Source organism: Squalius cephalus (assembly GCF_949319135.1).
Source record: "Squalius cephalus genome assembly, chromosome: 12".
Classification (NCBI taxonomy): domain Eukaryota; kingdom Metazoa; phylum Chordata; class Actinopteri; order Cypriniformes; family Leuciscidae; genus Squalius; species Squalius cephalus.
The window spans coordinates 18,872,311-18,897,448 of NC_137133.1; the positions used below are offsets into that span (position 1 = coordinate 18,872,311).

At 37.4% G+C, this 25,138-nt stretch overlaps 1 protein-coding gene across 1 annotated transcript; it reads left to right on the top strand.

Annotated features, from left to right (window-relative positions):
- The first annotated feature begins 428 nt into the window (after positions 1-428).
- On the top strand, positions 429-18,783 carry ipcef1 (interaction protein for cytohesin exchange factors 1). Its single transcript, XM_079888653.1, has 11 exons — positions 429-870; positions 1,079-1,162; positions 2,899-2,935; positions 3,212-3,381; positions 8,501-8,574; positions 10,742-10,813; positions 13,965-14,026; positions 14,168-14,253; positions 15,207-15,345; positions 16,433-16,614; positions 17,827-18,783. Exons 1-11 carry the CDS (start codon positions 718-720, stop codon positions 18,070-18,072), a joined length of 1,305 nt encoding a protein of 434 aa, XP_079744779.1. The 5' UTR covers positions 429-717; the 3' UTR covers positions 18,073-18,783.
- The last annotated feature ends 6,355 nt before the right edge of the window (positions 18,784-25,138 follow it).

Genomic DNA, 25,138 nt, shown 5'->3' on the forward strand with positions numbered 1-25,138 from the left:
ATAAAAAAATCGTAATGTTTCCAAACTTTTGACCTGTACTGTATATATATATATATATATATGGTATGTAAAAGTAGCCTAAAACAAGACATTTTGGGGAAAAATAAGAAAAAAAGGAGGAAAAAAATGACATTGTTCCAAACAACCTTGAAATGAAGAGACGTCCATCCAAAATACTCTTGAATATTGGCTAAACATTGAAAGAAAATATGTATCACAGATTATTTATTTTTTTACAGTGAAACGTTCAAAATAACTCCTTAACAAGGTAAAGTCTGTGTAATGTTTTAAAGGATACCTCTCTAACTTTATTAGGGTATAAATAAGTATATTTGACCATATTTTTTTCCAATTCTTGTTTTCATTTATGACCAAAATACTGTTGAACATGTCACACATAACTCTTCTTTGCTTTATTCTCTCCCTGTGTGGTAAACAGTATCATCAGTATTACCTTATAAAAAAGTCTCTTCTTCATCATCATCATCATCATCATCATCATCATCATCATCTGTGCAATGCAATAGCGCCCCGCAGTGGTCGGTTCCTGAAGCGCAGGGAATTGGATCAGACAACAACACACAGCTTTACCAAGTGCTTCTTTTAAGCAGTCCATCAGTTTACTCTGGAATACAATTACATAAAAAGATCTGATTATAAAGCCTCAAAGTTAAACACAAAAGATGTGATGAAGAGACGCGACTGATTAAATCAATTATGCAAATGAAAGGCGTCATTAGAGGCTCATGTAAGTCCAACTCAGCGTTCACAAACACTCTAACACAGCTTGCTTGTACAGGATCTGGGATGTCTGCAAGAGCGGTTTTCAGAGGGATAAAATACCTGCAGGTTTTCACATGCTGGTTACAGGTAAGTAAAATACAATAAAAACTACTAATAACAGTAACACAAAGAAAGAGTGTAACAACCGTATGCACTGGTCACAGTATAGTGTAGGTAGCATCTGTTTGTCAAAGATGCTTTAAACAAACATCAAACTTTACCTTATATTTCTTTATTATTATTATTAAATTAGAATATAAAAGACGTTGATAATGACTTGTTTTTATTTGTTCAGTTGGTAGAAGAGATATTTCTACTGGTCTCCTCTCTGAAGGCAGCAGAGGAGAATCACAGGATGATGAACAGACAGACTGAGTCAGTAAGTGATCACTTTTTCCTCCAGCTGTTGTTTTGGGATCAACAAATGCTTTGACTAGTATCAGAAATATCTTTTGCAAGTATTTCACCCCTGGAATATTGGCATGTTATTCATCTTTCACCTTTCTGAGGGCCTATTTATTTCCTAACCATATACACACAGCATTTGTGTCAAATACTTAAAACTGAATCATCGAGTGAAAAAAATTCCTCTGTCTTAATTACAATATCAAAGAAACACCAAATACAGAAGTAGCTGAACATAATGTTTAAGCTATTATGAAACACCGCTAGAAAACATCTTAAATAATTGGACAGCTGCCACTTCCATAGCATTACATTTTAATTGTTGTAAGTTTTGCAGATGTTGTGAGTGTTTCCTGTACGTTCAGTGTTTTCAGAGCTAATTTTATCATATTTGTATTCTATTTTTTTGCATCATAAACTACTTCCTATTGAACTGTCAGCTGTTCCTAAGCTCTGCTGAAGATTATTTCACATAATACTCAGCAGAATGTGTATCTGTGAGTGTGATTATTGCTTATGTTCAAACACTGTTAGCAAAATTTGGAAACCACCTTCTAGATACTTCCACAAATAAAAAACTAAATAATGCTTTTTTTTTTCTTTTTTTTAGGGTTTAGTACTAAATGTACTAAAAAGTTTTTTTGCGTACAGACAACAACATTGTCAAAAACGATCCCGTTCACACGGATCTGCGAAAATGATTCAAAATGTGTATTATTCTTCCAGGCCAGTAGTTGGCGAAACTCTACGCACTGTAGGTAATACTGAACACGTAATACACATGCGCGTGACGTCACTGTTTTCACAAATTCGCGTTTTTGTAGTTTACACAGAGATGATAATGGTATCGTTTTCAAAAAAGGTTGCGTTTTCAGGCCCCTAAAATGCTGTTGTCGTGTAAATGAAAGGCCAAAACACATAAAATTCTCAGTTTTTAGTTGAAAATGGTGTCGTGTAAACAAGCCCTTAAGTTATGATGAAACCAATCTTTTCTTCCATGTTGTGACGTACATCCAAGTTAAACGGATTATCGAGAAAAAAATAATAAGAACATATAGGGCAGTGATTTGGTTCTTAATCATCAGTTGGGGAAGATCCAGTTATGACATTTTAACTAAAAGTTACGAGAACAAAAAAAGATTTTTAAAATGAAATTGAAACTTGAATTGTTCATAATAAGATCTAAATAGGCATTTAGAAAATAGATTTGAGTCTTTTTTTAATTTATTACCATTCTTAATCAGCTTTTCTGCAGTTCACTTAAATAGTCCTGCGGCGTGACATGCATTTTTTAAAAGTCTGAATTTTCCATATAGCCTCTCAATGAATATGAACTCATAAAATATTAATGCGTAATAACTAAACAAGAATTTAAAAAAAAAATGTGTTCAAATATGACAGACTGCTTTGCACGTCATATCAACTATCTGATTAGAGTAGTTTCAAAATGATCTTCAGAAGCCTTGTGGTAAGTCTCCATACACTGTACATAGCTATATATAGCATTTATGTGAATGCGTTTTGAAAGTGAGAGAGAGGAAGGATCTCAGCATTAGTGTGTGCGTGTGTACTTGAACTCTCTTACTGGCATGTGTGTGTTGGTACAGGGAAGTGAAGGCTGTGTTATTAGCGCTGTCTCTCGGAGCTGTGGGCGCTGATGGCTGAGCTCACTGTTTAATTTACAGTCTTTCTTTCTCCTTGTTCTTTCAGTACCCTCTTCAAGACTTTGCTGCCGAGAAGCCTCTAGGTAAGCAGGAAGAAGTGTTGTAACACACGATTATTATTGTCAAGATAAGTTATAGATGTTTTAAACTTGCTGAAGGAGTAAAATGTTCCTGTTTTTGCCAGTACACAATGTACAAAGATAAATTTGGATTCTGTTAACGTAATCATGACCTTTTTGACTGCATCATGCACTATTATCTTTGCTATTGATGTTCCAAAGTACTGTTAAGTGGTGAACCCAGTGAGAACGGCACTGTTGTTGTCTTATTGTCATGTGTTGGTTTGTTGTTTGTGATAGGAGATGGTGTGATGAGCCGCAGAAGGGTCTCGGTGAAAGACCTGGGTCAGGGCGACTGTCAGGGCTGGTTGTATAAAAGGAAAGAAAGCAAAGGGCTCTTGGGCTGGAGATGGAAAAAGTTTTGGTTTGTGCTCAAGAAATGTTCGCTCTACTGGTACACATCCGACACGGTAAGTCATGTGTGGTTTTCCCTTGATAATGCGTGGCGTCTCTACGGAAAATGTGAACAAGTGTGTTTATGTGTCGAAAGATCATTTATTATCTCATTTTGGAAATGAGAAGCCTATGGCACAAAGCTGGTTGAACTAACTCTGAGGTTAGTGTTAGCATCACTATAAATGTTCTCTGTCAGCTGGATTGTGTGGGTTTGAACCAGAGTTTAATGATTTGCTCTGGAGTGTGTGCACCTAAGTGCAGTGAACAGCCAATCACACCAGCAGTTTGATTCATTTCTTATTAAGAGTCTGGACTGTTAACTTGTTACTTGCGAAATATGAAATTTTAGAACATTTTACTGTTCCAATAATTTTAATAGGGGACAATGTACAGTGAGGAAAATAAGTATTTGAACACCCTGCTATTTTGCAAGTTCTCCCACTCAGAAATCATGGAGGGGTCTGAAATTGTCATCGTAGGTGCATGTCCACTGTGAGAGACATAATCTAAAAAAAAAAAATCCAGAAATCACAATGTATGATTTTTTAACTATTTATTTGTATGATACAGCTGCAATAAGTATTTGAACACCTGAGAAAATCAATGTTAATATTTGGTACAGTAGCCTTTGTTTGCAATTACAGAGGTCAAACGTTTCCTGTAGTTTTTCACCAGGTTTGCACACACTGCAGGAGGGATTTTGGCCCACTCCTCCACACAGATCTTCTCTAGATCAGTCAGGTTTCTGGGCTGTCGCTGAGAAACACGGAGTTTGAGCTCCCTCCAAAGATTCTCTATTGGGTTTAGGTCTGGAGACTGGCTAGGCCACGCCAGAACCTTGATATGCTTCTTACAGAGCCACTCCTTGGTTATCCTGGCTGTGTGCTTCGGGTCATTGTCATGTTGGAAGACCCAGCCTTGATCCATCTTCAATGCTCTAACTGAGGGAAGGAGGTTGTTCCCCAAAATCTCGCAATACATGGCCCCGGTCATCCTCTCCTTAATACAGTGCAGTCGCCCTGTCCCATGTGCAGAAAAACACCCCCAAAGCATGATGCTACTACCCTCATGCTTCACAGAAGGGATGGTGTTCTTGGGATGGTACTCATCATTCTTCTTCCTCCAAACACGTTTAGTGGAATTATGACCAAAAAGTTATATTTTGGTCTCATCTGACCACATGACTTTCTCCCATGACTCCTCTGGATCATCCAAATGGTCATTGGCAAACTTAAGACGGGCCTTGACATGTGCTGGTTTAAGCAGGGGAACCTTCCGTGCCATGCATGATTTCAAACCATGACGTCTTAGTGTATTACCAACAGTAACCTTGGAAACGGTGGTCCCAGCTCTTTTCAGGTCATTGACCAGCTCCTCCCGTGTAGTTCTGGGCTGATTTCTCACCTTTCTTAGGATCATTGAGACCCCACGAGGTGAGATCTTGCATGAAGCCCCAGTCCGAGGGAGATTGACAGTCATGTTTAGCTTCTTCCATTTTCTAATGATTGCTCCAACAGTGGACCTTTTTTCACCAAGCTGCTTGGCAATTTAGTAGTTGGATTCTTACTGATTGTATGGGGTGGACAGGTGTCTTTATGCAGCTAACGACCTCAAACAGGTGCATCTAATTTAGGATAATAAATGGAGTGGAGGTGGACATTTTAAATGCAGACTACCTGGTCTTTGAGGGTCAGAATTCTAGCTGATAGACAGGTGTTCAAATACTTATTTGCAGCTGTATCATACAAATAAATAGTTAAAAAATCATACATTGTGATTTCTGGATTTTTTTTTTTAGATTATGTCTCTCACAGTGGACATGCACCTACGATGACAATTTGAGACCCCTCCATGATTTCCAAGTGGGAGAACTTGCAAAATAGCAGGGTGTTCAAATACTTATTTTCCTCACTGTATATATACTGCCCTAATGGAATCCAAGTTCGTATAATATTTTACTGCACCAATGTTTTTTCATTAACCATTAAACTTGGCATATGACAATGCACACTTAGCCTGTTTCGTGGTGCAGTTTCTCGGTCGCCACATAATTAAATTCATTAAAGGCACACTATGCAAGATTTGTACCTTAATATAACAGCTTTGAAATCATTTTGATGGTTAACGAACTCGTAGCAGGGTGAATCATCCCGATAGCAAAGCAGGGGGGGACGCCGCTGGCAAAACCAGCAATGCAAGTTTGAGAGGTGGCGCCCCGACAAATCTCGCGAGAATCACGGCTTGCTTTACGGCACGATGTCACATACATCAACAACATATGAAGCAGCCTCTATAGAAGACACTAGTACGCATTTCAGACGTGAATCATGGCAGAGTCGACGAAGAAAACGAAGAAAGCGCGGTCGGAAGAGTGCAGAGACGGCTCTGCGTGAGTGGTATTTACGACAGAATCGTTAAATACAAGTACTCCAGAAAAAAAAAACAAGTACTTTGAGAAAAAAGGAAACTGCATAGTGTGCCTTTAAAGTGACAAGGCCTTGAAATATGACACACTGCCCTAACGAAAGTCAAATTTAAGACTATATCTTACAGTTTTTACCGAATACGCAGTTTTTTTTTTAGCAGTCATTTAGTGAAAAAGGAACAAGGAGCCATTTTGAAATCGTATAGAAATAACTGACTGGCAGTCTGTGACATCATCAAAAGGCACCCTGAATGTTTTTGTCATTCAGTGCAATGCAAATTCTCTGTTATACCACAGTTTCATCCATTACACTGAATGACAGTATCTGTAATGGTCACCAGCTGGAGTGCCCTTGAGAGCCACCAGAGGGCACTCCACACTAGGGCTGTCAAAATTGCTCAAAAATGACGTTCGAATATTCCCTCTAAAAAACACACGAATATTCGAACTATTCGAACATCTGGTTGCGCATTTTGTGAATGACGCGCATTACGTCAATAACAGGAGAAATTAATACAAAGAGACATAACTACTTGTATAGGTAGTTAATTTAAGTTTAAGCATATTTGACAATGTATTACCAACACAAAACCAAGTAAATAAACGAATGGCCAAGACCACCGACCTCACTCTCGCAGGCACTCTCTGCGCATAAGTTTAAATTAACAACAACAATAAGCACATGTTGAGTGCTGATCAAGAGTTTTGTGCAAGCAATTTAAGGTCGCGACTCTTGTCCCAAATATAGCAGGCTTCATTCAGTGATTGAAACAAATTTATTAACATTAATTGTAGTTTTAAAGTATAGAACCGACATTGAACGCTCCGAGCGAGCTGTGCTGTGGTAAACATGGAACTTTTCTGTTTAACGTTAAATAAAATGAGGCACACAATTCCGAGAAATGTGACAACGAAGAACTTTTACCCTGAGGTTCATAAAAAATAAAGTGCTATTAAAAAAGAAAAAGGCTACTTACATTCTTGGTGCTTGTATTAAAAAAAGGAAAAAAAAAAAGGAAAAACTGACTGCATTTTATTCCATTGTCTTTTTAGTGCACTGTCACCGTCGGGTCTTAGGCCTGAAGGCCTACAGGTTATTTGCCAAAAACACAAGATAGTCCACATTTGAAGGGGCCATCACTTTCTCTGCTGCGGTCGAGTTGGGCTCTGCACTTTCTGCCATCTTCCATAAGTCAACTTTCAGCAGTGACGCTGTGCTAGACAGTGCGAATCGTGTGACCTGTCCCTGACGCCTCACGGCAGCGCGCCCACTCGCAAAGCAGACAGCCGCGCCTCTGGGTCCGACCCCTCTGCTTCCGCGGGCGTGTTTTTCCATATTCGAAATTTACATTAGAATATTAATTTTCACGTTCGAATTTCTGTTTTTTAAAACTATTGGAATATATATTCGAATTTAGAATATTCGTTGACAGCCCTACTCCACACCAGACTATTATCACTCCCTCACAAACTACATTTCCCATAACTCACTGCCCGGACTCATCATCACTGATTGCATTCACCTGTGTCTCATTACCCTGTTAGTCTCAGCCTATTTATACCATGTTCACTCATTCACTCAGGGTGAAGTTTTGTATGTTGTTGCACTGCATTTCTGAGCGGTTTCCCTGGTTTTATGTCTCTTGGTTTTTGGATTTTTTTTTTTGCCTGTTCCGTGGATTACTCTTTGGCCTCTGACCCCTGCCTGTTTTGTTTGTTTGTTTGTTTGTTTGTTTGTTTGTTTGTTTGTTTGTTTGTTTGTTTGTTTGTTTGTTTGGACGGCCTACCTGTGTTTTGACCTATTGCCTGTATATTGGATTATGTGTCTGGATTGCCCCTTAATTAAAGCTGCATTTGGATCTCAACCTTCGTGTCTCGGAGCAGTTCGTAGCAGTATCACTGTCTAGATAACAATTTAAGCATCTTTTTTATATTCCAGATAAATAGCACTGACAAATGTGTAAATTTTTTATAAATATTACTATTTTAGTGCATTTTTATTTGTGTTATTGATTTATTTTAGACGCCCATGAACAGAGAGAGTTGCTAGGCACTGTAAAATGGCAAAAATTAAATGCAAATCAAGCAGCTTAAGGGCTCTAAAGATTTTTAGAACTACAACTTTAACGTTTATAGTTATCATTCGTACTTGGTGTGAACAGGCCTTTAGCAAGCAAATGAGAAAGGGATTGAGGATTGCAAGTGTTAGAATAATAGCTTAACAATATTTCTGAACCGAGTTCCCCCTCACTACAGCATGTCACAAGTTCAAGAGAGGCCATTGAGGGGATTCTCCACACAAAATACCCATACTATTAATGTCATTGTCAAATTAAAAAAAAAATCTTTAAATAGGGTCTTTTAATATAAGCATATCTTGTTTTAAATATGCCTGATAAGACCTTATAAGGCCTGATAAGACCTTAGAAATTCTTGCACTGTGAAGCGCTTAACTTTGGAGCAACATTGGGGTGACTTGTCAGAGAAATGTTTTTTGCTCACAGCTGACTGGTTAAATTTTGGTTTGCGATCTTTTACCCAAAATAAAACCTGTTCCAGTGCAAGGCTACATTTCTCAAAAGCATTGCTATCTTAAGTAGATTGTATAGACCATTGGTGCCAGTGGTTTCTACGATGTACTTGGTTTTACGATGCTTTTAGAAAGCGCAGCCCTTTTCTAGAGATAAATGATCTCCATTTCCTTTCAGGCAGAGAAGGCCGAAGGCTACATCAACATGAGGGACTTCATCGTAGAACAGGCTACCGAATGCAAGAAGAAGTTGTGAGTTTGTCTTCCTTATTTAGATAGATTTTTGACTGCTTGTGGTTTGTAAAAAAACTGACCTAGTAAGTAACACGAAATGCCTATTTGCATCGTATCAATGCATCTTATCTGTCTTTCTGAAATTACTGCATGTTGGATGGTTAGTGCAGTTTGCTTATACTTGGCAACATATAATACTTGGTCAAATCCCTAACCAAAAGTATTACTCTGATGTGAAACCCGCCCCTTTGCAAATTAATTATACCTTAAAATATGTGGCTTGTTAAGGAGAGGCGTATTAAAATTTTTTTTTTTATGATTTATGATTTTCACCTGGGGATGATAAAATGAACAGAAATATTCCCAGAAAGGGACCAGAATATCATAGAGAGATGGGGAGCTGTTTTCACCTGGGCAAGTAAGCAATCTCCTACCAGCAATATAGCAATGCCGTAGGAACCACCTAGCGACGCCTTAACAACGACCCAGAATACTTTAGCAGCATTAGAAACACATTTAAAAAATACTCACACCACCTTTGGAACCACCTAGCAACACCTTAACAATGACCCAGAATACCGTAGCAGCTTAAACAGCACATTTAAAAACACTCAGACCACATTTGGAACCACCTAGCAACGCCTTAACAACGACCCAGAATACTGTAGCAGCTTTAACAACACATTTAAAAACATTCACACCACCTTAGGAACCACCTAGCAGCCACATGCAACTCCCAATCAACTTCATAGACACTCCTTGTCATCCACACAGAACATCTTAGCAACCTCCCAGAACATCCTAGCAACATCCTACGTCGAGGACCCACTCGAAATGGACTATCAAACCTCGTAGCAACACCATAGCAACAACTTAGCAGTGCCTTAGAAACCAACTAGCATTGTCCTAGAAACCACCCAGAACACCATCAGCCATAGAAACGCACTAAAACCACTCAGAGAACCTTAGAAACTGCATCGCAACCACCCAGACCAATATAATAACAGCATAGAAACACCATAGCAACTACTTAGCACATCCTAGCTATAGCATAACAAAACCCTAGAAACCTCCTGCAATGCCCAAACAACTTCATACGAACTCCTTGGCATCCACACTGAACGTCTTTACAACTGTATAGCAACCAGCCAAAACACCCTAGCAATGATCTATGAAACCATGAAGCAACTGCATGGCAACACCATAACAACCGATACATTAGCGATACAAGTGCCTCATTACCAACTGGGCGCTTTACGCAAGCTGTTCTTCATAAAGACAGTCCGTGAACACTTGAGAACAAGTTGATTGTGCGTTTGTAACCATAATAGTATGCATGTATGAATATCTCGATCTACAATAAACTTCAGCTGGTGATTTTGCTACAGTAAAACAATACAACCAGATGAATTTACTATGGTTTTAAAACCTGTAATGTTGAATTAAAACACAAACCAACACAGTCTCTGTGAAACCTGTTAAAGGTTATCCCATTTCTTCAGGATTTTCTTCTAGTGTTGTGGCATCTTGAAAAACTTTTTACACTGAGTGACGACTGCATCTGAAATGTTGACGGTTCCAAGATGGCGGACACGTCGACATGTCTGGAGCAGTCGAATGCGGAGTCTACGTGTACATATCTATGTTAGTAATTGTCATAGAAAGCACCCCGAGCAAACTAGCAGCCATAGCAATGCACTAAAAGCACTCCTTAGGGACTGCATCGCAACCTAGCAAAACACTAGTGACAGCAAAGAAACACCCTGGCAACTACTCAGAACATCATAGTTAAAATAGTTATGGGGTTGTCATTTGACTGTTGCATTTAGAACATGTGGTGTGAAGTCTCAACCTATAAATCAGATTTTAAAAAGCCCTGGAAGGGTGTCATCTGTACCCCACTTAATGTGCGCTCACAGCAGACAGCTTCCTGTGTTATAAGTATGTGGTATGAACCGCTGTGTTTAGACTTCCTTCTTAAAGGCATAGTGATGGTGCTTTACTTTGATAACAATAATTGGATGTAGATAAGACAGAAGACAAACTTTGGTGTCAAATACATGTTTGTTTTTTGTAATGCTTCCACTACGTCATGTAACCACACAACCCCCAAATATATCATCCTTGAGAACTGCTGGGGTTGTGTATGTTTTTTATTTGTGTTCACTTGTTTCTTCTTTTCCAGTGCAATGAAAACAAGCCACCTCCACATGGTGACACTCTACTTTGCAGCTGAAAACTTGAAAGACATGAACAAGTGAGTGACTTTTTGTTCTGGTGGTGACATGTTTGCACTGCAGTGTGACAGGCTGCATTGACACCTAGCTGTGGCCAAATCTCTCTGCTGCACACTATGCAATTGAGCACATTTGATGATTTGCAAACACGGGGTTTTGCAGACCTCCAGTGCTAAAAATACAGTGTGGACTCCTCAATTGAGCTTTATTTGATATCATGTGTCCAAAGTTCTGCACACTATTTGAAGTATTTTATCAAATATTTTCTCTCATACTCCAAGTCCGAAATCTCCACTTCAGTAGCACCTATATACACCAAACTTTCCAGTCTTGTACCTAGTTATATTATGAAGACATTTACTGAGGGATTTGTAAATATATTATTCCTAGCCTGATTTATTTAACATTTTATTCCAAAAAACATGGTGAAAATAAATTGTTTAAGGCTATTGACAGTATATTCTGATTTACAGGATAACAAAAGTAGATATTCATAAATCCCTCTGTAATCTTTTTCCCCATCTAATATGTGAAAACAATGAAAAAAGAATTTTGAACCTAGCTTTATCCAATTCTCAGATTTTGTTTATTAAAATATATGCAAATGAGTGCATATTTAATTAGATAATGCCTAATTTGCATATTTAAACATTAAATTACAGAAAACTTGTAATTTAATAAACATTAAATTATCAGAAAATCTCATCTTAATGTAGGTAATCATCTGGGAAAGTTTCATGGTGATATCTGCTAGTTAAAAATTTTACCCTATTCACCTGTAGTGTCTCGCCTTAAGGTTGCTTTCACACTTGGATTGATTGCATTCAATTTGATTGCGGAAAACTGCATTTACAAGTGCTAGTGTGAAAATATCCTAATAGAGCAGTCACACGTACCTCTTTTTTACCGAAACGTTCACGTTCCTTTGCGGGAGCCGGCTCTCGGTCATTTCTCAGCCGGGCGAACTGGAGCCTATTGTGAACTGGCCATGAGTTTCCACAGACTTAAGACACAAACGATGACGTAACGGGTTTCTTTGCTACGTGTTGTTTATCGGACTACGTAACCAGTTCAAAAACCAACATGGCCCATGAGGGTGTTTATGTACATCTGTTGCTTATGTTTTAGAGAACGTATTTGAATATAATCCTGCGTTGAGCTCTCTAGTTTGTCTTGGATCTCCGGTGAAGACCAAATTAGACTGTAGAGGGCATGTTTCCTCCGTACGCCACTGCTGAACAGAAATGTTGTGTCTTTTTCCGATAAAGTTGAAACTCGCAAGAGATATTAGCACAGTAGCTACACTGTAAAAAAAACAATTGTTTGTTTAACTTAAAATAAGTTACATGGTTGCCTTACAATTTTGAGTTCATTGAAATAAAAAAATTGAGTTAATATTTTGAGTTTCTGTTGATTAAACCAATCTCTTTCATTGTATTATGTTCTGAACCACATTAATTATTGCATTAATTTGACCACATCAACCACATTAAGTTGATTTGACAAAAGAAAAAAAGTTGTGATAACATATCATGAAAATTTTTTTTTTACAGTGTAGAAATCAAAACTGTTTAGAAAACTTTGTGAGACGCTACATTTCTCCGCCCCTGAACCGCCCCCGTCCCCTACATCACTAGTTCTAGGGTTCCAATCCAGCTTGAATAAAGTCTTTAAGGCTGGGGTGGAACCGAATTATTATTATTTTTTATTTTATTTTATTTTTGCAGTGAAAATGCACGGATCAGTTCGAAAACGGACACAGGACACAACACCAATTTCTTTAAAAAAAAATGACCACAGACTTTTGAAAGATAGTGTGTGTAAATAAATATTAAAGAAATTCTCTCCCAGATAATGCTGTAAACTATACTGAGGACCTTCTAACTTGCAACATTCCAAAAATATAATTTTTAATAAATACAGTAACTGCACTAGTCGTGATTCTTCCAAATTTGAGATGCAATGATCGACCGGCCACGGACCGGATGATTTTCCGCATGAACGGCTTGACTGGTAACCGGATGCTCAGTCTCACGTCTTTCCGATTCCGAGCCAGTCCGTTTTGTTGCCAGCGGCACAGGGAATAACGTCAGATGTGCGTTCTCGCTCTCTCTTCTCTCCGACGGCGAAGTGACACACACCTGCCTCCTCTCACTCACTCGTCTCATTCGCTCCGGTTAAATAGTGCTTGTATTGCGCATAATTTCACTAATTATCACGGGTTTCGCGCTCACACCAAAAGCGCACACACCCGTGATCTATATGAGCTCACAAGCCGCCTCAGTCTCAAGCAGCTTGAGTCGCAAGTACCAAAATGAGTGGCTTACTGCGCTTAAGCGGTCAAAATGCACATCTTGGCGAGTATTCAGTTAAACACAGTTGTGTAACAGTATATTGGATCTGTGCATAAACTCTTAAAGTGACAGCAGTCTAATAAACCTGCTGCTGTCTGTCATGTTAAAGAACAAAAGACAAAGAGAAAATCACTTGAATCTCTTGACTGAGTAACTTTTGTCACTAATTGTAAGCATTAATCTGCATTTAGTTTTTACATTGAAGACTATTCAGTGTTATTTTACATTTGATTACTTTAAATTCTGTAGTATTACCTGAATATACCGTATACCCTCCTGAAAAACTTAAAGCTGTGTTTATTTAATATCGCTCTTTATTCTATTCTATTGGATCTTTTTACTTTTTTTTTAATGAAAATAAAATGTTGCATTGATGAAAAGTAGATTTCTGTTTGTATCAGCTGTCAATTATAGTTCTTTGAAAGAAAATCTGTATCGGCAGGTCACACTTACAAAAAAAGAAACGGAAATTCGAAATCAACCAAGAAAATTGCAATCGGTGCAAATCTATTCAGAATATCTCCTTTTGTGTTGCATGGAAGGTAAAAAACATTTGGGTTTTGAATGAGACAAGTGTGAGTAAATGTTGACAGAAATATCTTTTTTTTTTTTCTTTTTTTTGTTCTTGTAAAACTTTCCTGTAAGGGTTTGTTGAAACAAAAATAAACCTGTGAGTGGAAACCATTGAGAGAAAACTGTGGGTGTGCTGCTATTAAACTGTGGGCAGAGGACACACATAATGATCCATTACAATCATTCCACCGATCTGATAAGTGTAGGTTTACTGTAATTAATGTTTTGGTTTTTTTAAACCTAGATGGCTGGCTAAACTCACCCAGGCTTCAAATGAACCTGAGCCCACAGACTCAACGAACGGAGGTAAAGATTCACACACATGCTAATGGAAGCCTAGCCCTAGTTAACACTCAGCGTCTAATTCAGTCCACATCTTCCAGCAAACCTAACCTGACACTTTAGTGGCTGATTTGTCATATTGAGACTGTGATTGTGTGAATATAGAGTGCTACAGTGAGGAGAGCGATGATGATGATGAAGCTGAGGTGTCTGTGGAGGACACGGATCAGCTCACCCCCGGCTCTCTGCGTGTGAGTACCCACACTTTATCCAGACATGCTAATATTAATAGCTTGCTAACCGTAATTATTAAACGCCAGCATTCAAATCCTCTATTTATTTAGATTTATATGTGTTGTGAATGTGAAAATGGGTGAAACAATGACGCAATGGTGCATTTCCACATGTACTACCATTCCAAAAATTAGGGTCCGATTTTTATTTTTTTATTTTTTTATTCAAAAAGAACACATTAAATTCATCAAAAGTGACAGTAAAGACATTTATAATGTTGCTAAAGATTTATATTATATTATTATAAATGTCTTTACTGTAACTTTTGATCAGTTTAACTCATCCTTGATGAATAAAAGTATTGATTTATTTTATTTCTTTCCCCCAAAAATAAAATTAAAATTCTTACTGACCCCAAACTTTTGAACGATAGTGTTTAATGTTACAAAAGCTTTCCATTTCAGATAAATGCTGTTCTTTTGAGCTTTCTATTCATCAAAGAATCCTGAAATAAAAATGTAAATAACTGTTTTCAACACTGATAATAATCATAAATGTTTCTTGATCATCAAATCATCATATTAGAATGATTTCTGAAGGATCATGTGACACTGAAGACTGGAGTAATGATGCTGAAAATTCAGCTTTGATCACAGGAATAAATTACACTTTACTATATATTCACATAGAAAACTGCTGATTTAAATTGGAATAATATTTCACAATATGACAGTTTTTTTTTTGTATTTTTAATCAAATAAATGCAGCCTTGGTGAGCAAAAGAGACTTCCTTTAAAAACATTAAAAATCTTACCGATCTAAAACTATTGACCGGTAGTGTATATATACAAGTTTCTGTTTAAAAATAGTATTTCTTTTTGAGGTTTTGAAAGATTGCTGTTATATTTGAGGTCTATCTGTGTGTGTGTGTGTGTGTGTGTGTGTGTGTGTGTGTGTGTGTGTGTCTTAGGGTTGTCTCCTGCCCCCCCGCTCCTCTTCCTCTCCATGTCACCGCACAGAGACTCAGAGCGCAGACAGTGAGTCGTGGCATGAGATCAGCTCAGAGGACGACCCCATCCTCAAAATACAGGAGTTCAAAGGAAATGACAGTGAGTGAGCGCTGGAAAGAGATGTTTTATCCTTATAAGTGCAAATCCAAATTAAAAACAGTTTAAAGAGATAATAATTTACCCACCTTCATGTTGTTACAACCAGTCATCAGCCAATCATAACAATGGCCGTTTACTGACCAGCATTAAAGAAGCTGTGCCTTAAAGGGTTAGTTCAACCAAAAATGAAAATTCTGTCAGTAATTACTCACCCTCATGTTGTTCCAACCCCGTAAGACCTTCGTTCATCTTCGGAACACAAATTAAGATATTTTTGATTAAATCTGAGAGCTGGATCTCTTCTCCATAGGCTTCTAAGGCATTAGAAGCAAAACAATAACGACTTTATTCCACTATTCATTTCCTTCTCTCTGAGCCTCGAGTGAATTCACGTAGTATAACTGCGTAGCGCTTCTGGGTTATACGTCACACGTAAGCTCACTAATGGCCGACACTGGTCATGTGTGTGATGGGTGTGACGTACAGATTTTTTTGCTTCTAATGCCTTAGAAGCCTATGGAGGAGTGATCCAGCTCTCAGATTTCATCAAAAATATCTTTGTAAATACACAAATATAAATTTGTGTTCCGAAGATGAACGAAGGTCTTACGGGGTTGGAACAACATTTTTTTCATTTTTGGGTGAACTAACCCTTTAAAATAGATCATTTCAGACAGAGGGTCAGAATGAGGGTTGAAAATAATTTGTGCAAAAAACTTGATTAATATTATAAGTGAACTTCGAAGAGCAAAGTAAATAAAATAAATAAAAATCCATGTCATGACCCTTTAAAAATACCAAGAATTTCACAACTTTTTTTTACCAAAATGTGCCAAGCATAAATTAGATTCAAACCTATGTGAATATCTCTGAACATAAGAAAATAGTAAAACCATTAAATTCTTAACTCTAAAACTATTTGTTTTTGTCTAGAAATTGTATTTTATTATTATTTATTTATTTATTTTAAATCCTTATCCAGTTATTGTGAACTCCTGGAAAAAGTCATGGAAATCCATAGTTCAAAAAGTGTGGTAATCCTGTAAATAGTTTGGTATGTAATGCTCCTGTGACGTCGTTTCATCAGGCGCCCCGTCAGACGAGATGGAGATGTTGTATCTTCACCTCAAGCAAGCGAGTCTGTCGCCCACAGGAGCCCCTCAGCCGAGCACCAAACGTGACTTCAGGTCCTCCTTCATTAGACGCTGCAAAGATGAGAGCGTTAATGACAAACTGCACCTCATTCGAGCTTTAAACAGCACTTTAAAGGTGAGATTGTGCTCGTTCACATGTTTTACTGTTTGTCTCAATGGTAATGAATTTGCAGGGAACCTATAAACTGCTCAAATGATCTGGATTCAGTCGAAATAGAAACTATTTTACTATTTTCCTTTATTAAGCCAGACTTTAAAAAAAATGGCTTCTTGATGTTACGTTGCTTCATAACATATATTGCAAAACATTGTTTTGAAGTAGGTTTATTTGCAAAATGCTTCTGAACACTAAAATCGAATGGATGTTAGATTCAATATGGAACGTGTCATAAAACCGGTTACTGTTACTATGGTAAAATTGTGACGTTTTAGTAACGATCATGACTTGTAGATGTAAAGTATGTCATTTATGTTGGTGCACCGTTGTCCTCTTTTCGTCAGTGCTGTTTTGTCTAATCATATATTTGACTTCCTCTATATACCAAGAGAAGGCTAGTTGACTTGCACATTCTGTAGTATAAATGCGTTTAGTCAGAGGCAGACGGTTGGCCTGTCCCAACACCCACACTTTCACCACTCAAGAGCCCATGTACGCGACAGGAAGTGAGTGTGCAAAACCGTCCCAGGGCGAAGAAATGCCAAAGTGCAGACACTAAAACCACACTATCTTTAATAATGCTTTCAGAGAGGTATTTGACGCTAAGCGTATCCCATCATTCATCACGATCAGGAACTTGCGTGCACTTATTTCCATTGTGAGTTCAATTAATTGGATATTAAATATAACTTTGTAGTAAAATGTAAAGTGTTTCGAAACTATTATTTGCAGAAATGAGTATTGTGTAAAAATTCTACTGATTTTGATCACTTAATTAGAAGCCGACACTTAACATTCCTCAAAATATATACATATGTATATTTACAGTATATATTTTTTTATTGTGAAATAATGACTAACATGTATTCTACATATAAGGAACTGTTATTAGTTGACAGTTCTGTTAAAAAAATTATGTTTGAATTGTATAAAGGGTCGAAAAGAAATATGAGTACAAAGATATATATATATATATACAAAGTATTTGGCACATGCACTAGATTTTATTTTTTATTTTTATTTGACACTCCTATCTGTCATTGACCCTAGTCTACAGACACTAGATGGCAGTATTGATATAACAAACATAGCAGCTTCACTTCAACGTTGGGAAGTTATATTTAAAGTTTCAGAGAAGAAACCAACATGTCATTCTTTGCTTTATTTCAGGCTAAGGAGGCCGATCTGCAGGCCATAGAGCAGGTCTTGAGCGAACCGTCTCTGAGCGCTTGTAAATACAGACAGTGGCGAGATGCTAATGTGCTCCTGCTGCAAGAGATGGGAGAGAAACACGAGAGTCCCATGGAGTTGCAGGCCCAGAAACCACTGGTTCAAACTCAGCCCCAACGCCTGTCGCTCTTCGGCCCAATTGCTGCGTTCCCTGCCGCCCCCGTCTACACGGAGACCAGCCTGTGAAAACGAGACGCTGGTTATAACCCCGAAAAGACCAACTCAACCAGATGTGTGCCTGTACGACAATGGTTTCCTGCTGGACACACATACAGCTCCTCTGAAACACTTCATTCAGATTCAGGCCTATAAAGGAAGAACACTTAACTACATCATGAAACTGAGAAAAATGATGAGGAGTTACTGCGTTTCGCCTTTGTAGTTCAGAATCATTTTATCTGATGTATTACTTGTCATTCAGTGTTTTGATAAAAGGCGGGAGAACATGTTTGTAGACGTTCTGTAATGCTTTATTACAAATGTTTGAATTAAATGGTGTTTTTAATTTGGTTTTATTAATCACTCATGACATTTGGGTTGACTTTTTAATGCAGGCTATACATTTATTTCACCAAATTCACTCATACTGTACATGCACATCTCTTGTTCAGCCCTTGTGTTTGTTACCAAATCACTCCATTACACACACAAACTGCTTAATCTTTTTAGAAGTGCAGTCTTGTACCTGTTTTTAACATGATGATCTCTTTTAAGATGTACATATTTTAGCATTTTACAACTGTAATTTAATGTCTTAAGTATTGTACATTTTTGTATAAATGTCATATGATTAATGTGATATGATTAACTTTATAAATGATTACTTGGTATTTTATAATTAATTCATGCTCAAAGAGTGCAAAAGGAAATAAAAATGGCTGTTTAATAGTTTCTTTCAAAATTGTGTTGTCTATTTGTGTGTATTTGAGAAATTAAGAGTCGTCATTATGTACTGGACCCAAAATGTATCTACTGTAGACACTTTCTATTAATCAAAATTGGTGAAATATGCTTATAGTAGATGCAATGACCTGTGGTTCATTTTGAGGGGAACTGACCAGAGGTTTAAAGGGTGCCTGGAAACCAGTCACCAATTCCAATGCGACTTGAGTAAAAGTCTAACCCTTGTTTTCAGACGAGGCTTAAGCCTAGTCCCAGACTAAAATGTTTTAACTGAAAGCAACTGTCACTGAAATATCTTAAAATGTCAGTGAAAAATAGCATGAATGTAAGTGCACTGCTCAGTGTTTATGTCTCTTCATTTACTTTTACAATATTTTAAGTAACTTTTTGAGGTGTGTATATTTTGGTATCTTGGACTTGCGATGGATAGGTAAATATAATGTGATTAAACCATAAAAATGATAGGCTACTCATTTGTGCTTCTAAGATGATTCCGAAGAAAGTCATGGGTTTGGAACAACATTACGATGAGTAAATGATGACAGAATTTTCATTTTTGGTCCCTTTAACATCTTAAATTTAAATTAAAAGAAATGCACGAAATGTCTTTCGAGGAATGACGCTCGACACAGCTGCGGTTCTCTATCATGCCATCTGTGAGGGACGAGTATATGAATGTATATAAACAGAAACTTTTTAAGAAAAGTCCAGCACACCGATCACACTCGGCCATCTGCTGCCAGCTTTTGTCCTTCAACACAAAGAGAGTTAATCCGGCTGCTGTCTTGACACTCATTTACATGAGAATAGAAGAGTCCGGGCACTTTCAGCTGAAGGCCTGTAGGGAGCACCATCGAGTAAAATGTCTAATTTGACTGATGAATGTCCTTATGCTACTAAATTTGCCTATATTATGCACTGAAACAATGGCTGTGTCTCAAAAAGCTTAGACAGCTGATTTGTTGCCTCGTTGCCCTATCAGGCAATGACTTTGCAGGCAGCGTTTGCGCACCTCACTAAACTGATTTTGGACAGGCAGTGTAATGGTTTCATGATCTACAGTACAACAAAACAGAGAGAGCTTTGGTGATAAGCAAATATCAGATGAAGAAGGTATCTCAGTACTTGACTGGTGATGGGAAAGTACATACTTTTGGATACATAGTTAAGTAGTATGTCATTACTGTAACATGCTAAATTATGTTTTGATACCACACACCCTTTTTGTTATGTAGCGAGGACACTAGTTTTGTTTGTGTGTAAATGTTAGCATTTGGCTAATAAATCCCTTATTTTCTTAACTTTCAAGTCTGTTACAAACAGCTGTGAAAGCATTTGACCTCAAATTTGTTTCCATTTTTCAAGTCTGTCACAAACTTTTTGGCTTTTGTTTTGGGTAATATTGGCCCAGACAGAGCCCGCCCACTTTGTAAGCAACTGTTGCGGGAGTATTTTTCCCGTACAGATTTTACAAAAAGTCTTGAAAAATGTCTAAACTTTGAACCAAACCAACCAGCAAGAGGTGAATCATAACATTTCCACAACTTTTATTTGGAGCAAAAATGTATTTGAAAATCAAGACAAAAGGACTGTGTATTTAAAGGATTATTCCCTTTTACGAAGTCTTGATTGTTAAAAAAACGCATTATTTTCACATATTTTACAATATTGCAGCTCCTCTCTCCCCAGTTATGTTGAACGCAACGTTTTCAATGAAGCCCCTCCTTCCGAAATACGAAATGTGCTGTGATTGGTCAGCTGGCCCAGTGTGTTGTGATTGGCAGCACTCAGCACGTGCTCGGGAAATGTCCCGCCCCTTCATATATGTAATGTAAATATTGACAATGGCGTTTTAATTTTTGCCAATTAAATTGTCAATTTTAAACCATTTCGAGCCCGATTCAGACCCTGACAATGTTAACGAACAAGAGGATTGTACAGAAAGGATTTCATGCACGGATTTCACAGGATGTTTCAGAGTGGTATGGCTTTTTTGTAATTTTCTGGAGCATTGCAACTGTAACAAAATATGCTTTTTATGCAAACAAATATTTAAAGTGAAGGGAAACAGACTCAACAGCTGCATCCGATCAATGCAACCTTCATCTGATCAATGTTTGAAGGCAGCATAGATGTATCCTTAGTTGCCTTTGATATCCCACAATCCTATGCTTTCCGTTCTGTGACAGTTGAGCTAAAAAAATAAATAAACTTAGCATCTGAAGGTTGCAGTTGGTGATCAGTTTATGTAAATGTACATTTTTGATGAACGTTTTCCACTTGTGGCGCCATTTCTAGCGAGAAATTACTATTCTAGTAATTACAAATTTGCTTAGTTATCACCAAAGATCACTCGCAAATGCTGCCTACAAAGTCATTACCAGATAGGGCAGCGAGGCAACAAGTCAAGTCAGCTTTTCAGACGCAGCCTATGTATTATGGTGCAATTTTCTGACTGGTGGAGATTCTCTGTACAATCATGGGTAATGTAGTTTTTCAACAGGAATTCCACTTTTGAACACAGTTATAGAATAAATTGAAATAATGCAAGCTGACGGCTTTAACAAAAGCATATACCAACAATGACTAGCTTACTAGTCTGCCTTTAATGGTTTATTGTTCAAAATCAATTACCCAGAAATCAATGGAGAAAATGAATGGGATTTTTACTTCCTTGACCTCACTGTTTCACTATAGCATGTACGCTTAAAACATCCTCCAGAAAAAGTATGCACAGCACCTTTAGCGTACTGTTTATATTCACTATACATTTTGGGGTGCACTAATACTATACTATTTCGAATGGATATGTGAATTGAGAAGCAACGCAGGCCTTCGGCCATGTGTAAAAAGGCACACTGAAAACAGGTTATTGTTTCTTGTGAGGCGAAGAGAGGGTAAACTCATGTCTCCTGGGCTCAAAATAACAATGTTACTGTCTATTTACGCAGCAGACAGCGGTTTAACACAAAACAGAGGTCAGACAGGAGGCAAGACACTCAGTGTAAACAGAAGAAAGTGTCTGTGTTGGACGGAGAATGGAATACTACGTATTTTTATGTTTCCTATAGGACCATATTTCTTCAGAGCGGTCACATGTGGCCAGCCCAATGAAACTTAATGATAATGTGCTGTCCACAAGTTCTTAACAGTGTGTGTGTGTGTGTGTGTGTGTGTGTGTGTGTGTGTATTCAACTACAATAGCAACCAGGACAGAACCAGAACCTTAATACACTCTTAAAAACAGGTTCCAAGAGGGTTTCTCAGCAATGCCATGAATTATAAGAACCATTTTTGGTTCTCAAAAGAACCTTTCAATCAACAGGTCTTAAAATAACCCTTTTTTTTTTTCTTACTGCGAAGAACATTTTTAACTGTTTTCCCCTTAGAAACCTTTGTGCAATGGAAAGGTTCCATGGATGTTAAATGTTCTTCATGAAACCTTTAATTTTAGGAAAGAACCTTTATTTATTTAGAGTGTAGGCCTATGTGTAATTTATGATTTGGCCTCACGTTTCGATTCATTTTGATTCTCAATTCATCACAACCTCCAATTTTTTCACTAGGGGTTAGTGTCACGATACTAATATTTCAGTAAGTGTTACAAATACCAGAGATATGAAACAAATTTCAATACCAAAGATGAACAAAAAAAGCTATTGAACATTTTTTCAAACAAACTGTTTAACAAACTTTAAACAATTAATTTATAAAAAAATGTACAATTAACTTTATTTAATTGTTTAATTATACATAATTTTTAAAATGATTACAAAATAATAATAAAATAATTTCAAGTGAATATTTTAATTTTCAACTAAATATAGCATCAAAACATACTAGCAAATAATCAGTAATAATGAAGCACAAAGAAACAGATTACAAGCAATAAACAGTGTCTTCAGTATCAAGAGCAGTGAGTGATTTTTCTCTTTTTCTCAGCATTATTACACTTCAATGACACAGGTTTGATTTTGACATTGATGGTTCTGTTCGCTTTCACAGGCGATTCATAAACGGACCAAAATTTGTTGATACGAGTAAACTGTCCTCTCATTGGTCAGAGTGAACCTGTTTATGTTATGGGATTCTGCTCATCCATCAGGATGGAGACGACAGCTTCACAGGCTTATTGTGGTTTTCTTTGTAGTTGTTTTTATATTGTTTTGTCATTTTGTGCAAGAATTAAGGCTTCATATTTTTATGTTTATGTTGTTGTTCTGAAATATGGTCATCCAACCAAATTTCAATTAGGCAATTTTACTTTATCTTTGCTCCAGGTTAACCCACGATTAATTTGCTGCTCCAGAGTTCATTTTCAAGCTGACATATTCTACGCCCTTGACTAGACCTACCCCTAACCCTAAATATTACACCTGTGGATCAGGAAAGGTCCAGGATAGGAGCTAGTTTTGAGTCTGGTAACAATATGCGCTGCACCACGTGCCACGGTTGATCCGTCCGATCAAGGACACCACATCATATTTTTAATATTTTTTATTTAAAATAAATGCTTCTCTAAGCTAATATGCAATGGTAAAAGGAAAAAGAATGGGATCAGAAAAAGGAGGATTCACGTAAAAAAAAAAAAAAAATCCACTATCCTTACTCCACTGCTTCTGTTTGTCTGGCTCAACCAGACAATGGTGGGAGGAGTTAGTGTAAATAGCCTCTGCCCACAAGGTGGGCTATTTGTAAATATACACTGCATTAAAATTACTTTTCAACTTTTGCCGTCCACACAGTGCACAACTCTTATTTTACACTACACAACTGTCTGTTGTCAGTTCCAGTAAAAACACATTTCACACTGCTGGTCTTGGGTCACAGAAAGAAATCCAAATATCCAAGTACACATTGGAGATTCTTACAGAATGTCTTTGTAAATTAACTCATGGCGATTATCACTCGCATGAACAAGCACTGATTTGCCACCAATTTCCGGCTTGTGTAGGCAATTTCCATTAACTGTACATTAAATTCAATTTCCATTCATTTTTCTCAGTCATTTTTCCCATAAAGTGATTTAAGTCTTTAGGTACATTTACTTGTCGACGACCCTGTATGATTCACTCTTCCACTTCTCCTGAATCAGTTTCTGGCTCAAACATGTACGACTTATTTCCACTTGCCATTGTGTAGCGTTTACTACAATTGACTGAGTGGATCAGGTAGTCCGAGCTGGTGTGATTGAGTGGAGGCGGGGACTAATAATGTGATTTGCTTGCCGTGACTCTCTAACTGGTGTAATTTTCTGTACAACATCATGGGTAATGTAGTTTTCACGAGGAATTCCTCTATTAAACATGATTATTTTCAAAATAAAAGTTGAAATAATGTGAACAAATGGCTTCAACTGAAGCATATACCATCAATTAACAACCTCTGAGCTCACACAGTTCTGTCTTTAAAGGTTTGTAAGTTATCGATAAAAAAAAAAAAAACTACTTCCCTATATGGAGAAAATGAATGGAGTTTTTACTTGGGTTAAGGAACTTTTCACTCTAATCTGTACCCAACCTAACACATTTAATATAAAGGACAATCCGAAGTTAATATAATGCAGTCCGAACTGCAATACTGTACATATCATGCATATCAGGGAGGAAGTTTTAGAGGGTTCCTGCACAGTGCGGCTGTTATATAATTTACGATTAATATACGATTACGATAAATACGATTAAACATAATCGCAGACAGAGGTGACTTAATACATTCAAAATGCTTCAAAAATGTTAATGAAATAATATAAACAATATTTGACATTTAAAAATTGCCTTAACTATTTGACCCACGCTGCATCTGTGCTTATAGATCCCTGACTCGGACCGCAGATGTCAATATAAATATTTCTCCATCTGTTGCATAAACTATTCTCAAATGAAAGTAGTCCTGAAAGTGTTCATTTTCTAAAAGTCTAAGAATCTAATTCGGATCATGTGACCGTCTCAACCTGAATTGGTGACATTTCCCAGTTCTATGTAGATATTCAAGCATTAGAAAATGCTCCACAAACTAAACCAGAGCTTCATAAATGTACTGTACGTTCTTCCTCCTACAATGTGGCTTCATTCTGTGGATGCGACATTGGCTCATTCATTGGCCTGCTGAAGGTAGGTTTTGGAGAGATGCTGAGGTTCCTGTGCATTCCTTAGAGGGAATGTGGTTTTGAGCTGTGACTCACTGTAAACCACAAGTGAAGCAAACTTACTCACGACTCATTCTTCTGGTTTGACTCATAATAGTATAAGAGAATCCATTGCTCATTCTAACTAAACTATAAAAGCCTGTGACGGGTTTGTTCATTTTCCAGGGAATTGTTGTTGAAGCTCTGTAATTATATGGGGAG